The sequence below is a fragment of the Mandrillus leucophaeus genome, unplaced genomic scaffold (genome assembly GCF_000951045.1).
Source record: "Mandrillus leucophaeus isolate KB7577 unplaced genomic scaffold, Mleu.le_1.0 Scaffold240, whole genome shotgun sequence".
Taxonomy (NCBI): Eukaryota; Metazoa; Chordata; class Mammalia; order Primates; family Cercopithecidae; genus Mandrillus; species Mandrillus leucophaeus.
This window is the reverse complement of record NW_012102477.1, coordinates 1,749,240-1,750,496: the sequence shown is the minus strand read 5'-3', so window position 1 is coordinate 1,750,496 and position 1,257 is coordinate 1,749,240. Positions and strand designations below refer to the sequence as shown.

At 62.5% G+C, this 1,257-nt stretch overlaps 1 protein-coding gene across 1 annotated transcript in view; it reads left to right on the top strand.

Annotated features, from left to right (window-relative positions):
• LOC105541569 (serine protease 33-like) overlaps nt 1-937 on the top strand; it is an 8,587-nt gene extending 7,650 nt beyond the window's left edge. Inside the window, exons 3-4 of the mRNA XM_011982653.1 lie at nt 176-366; nt 571-937. Coding sequence (XP_011838043.1) covers nt 176-366; nt 571-729 — 350 coding nt within the window. The 3' untranslated portion in view covers nt 730-937. The remainder of the gene's footprint in view (nt 1-175; nt 367-570) is intronic.
• Nucleotides 938-1,257: the final 320 nt, after the last annotated feature.

Genomic DNA, 1,257 nt, shown 5'->3' with positions numbered 1-1,257 from the left:
AGGAGGGCGGGGCTCCGAGGCATCGGGGAGCCCCTATCTCCTTCTCCAACTGACCGGAAATCCCAGTCCCTCACTGCCCCAATCCAGGACCCAGCGCGGCTTCTCGGGAACCAAATCTCCTCTCTCTCAGAACTCAGCTTCTCCCACTGACCCCGGCTCCACGCCTTCCTTTCAGAGGTTCCTCCTCTTCCCCCAGTGCCCCTCCCAGAGTGGCGGCCGCTACAGGGAGTAAGGGTGCCGCTCTCGGACTCGCCCACCTGCGACCGCCTCTACCACGTGGGCGCGGAGGTGCCCCTGGCAAAGCCCACTGTGCTGTCTGGGAGCCTGTGTGCCGGCTACCCCCAGGGCCACAAGGACGCGTGCCAGGTGTGCACCCCACCTCCCCAGCCTCCGGAGTCCCATCCCTGTGCCTAGCACCCTGCCTCCCTAAACTCCAGGACCCAGGACATACCAACGAAGGCTCAGGGTCCTGGCCCCCAACCCAGAGGCACCACCCCAGGGGTTTGGAACCCTGAGAACTGTTCTGAGGTCCTGGGAGGGCTGAGACCTAGGCTCCTCTTTCTCCTGCAGGGTGATTCTGGGGGACCCCTGACCTGCCTGCAGTCTGGGAGCTGGGTCCTGGTGGGCGTGGTGAGCTGGGGCAAGGGTTGTGCCCTGCCCAACCGTCCAGGTGTCTACACCAACATGGCCACATATAGCCCCTGGATTCAGGCTCACGTAAGCTTCTAATGCTAGCCAGTGAGGCTGACCTGGAGCCAGCTGCTGGGGTCCCTCAGTCTCCTGGTTCATCCGGGGACCTGCCCATACCCCACATCTCTTCTGCCTTGAGGCCAAGATGCCTAATAAAGCTAAAGGCCACCCCCAACCCCCACTCCCCACCTCCTGCCTCCTCTCCTCTTTGGGGCTCACCAGATCTGACTCCACCAACCCTCATCCAGGGATCTGCCATGAGTCCCAGGGGGTGACACTCCCCCCTCCCTTCCTGGCTTGTATTTACTTTTCTCGGCCCTGGTCAGGGATGGGTGCAAGGCACGCAGCGGTGGGCAGACCAGCTGCTGCCCATCTGGCCTGTGTGCCCATCTTTTTCTGGAGAAAGTCAGATTCACAGCATGACAGAGATCTCACACCAGGGAGATCCTCCATAGCTGGCTTTGAGGACACGGGGACCACAGCCCATGAGCAGCCTCTAGGAGCAGAGAGCAGCCACTGCCGACAGCCGGCAGGGAATCGGAACCCTCAGACCCACAGCCGCAAGGC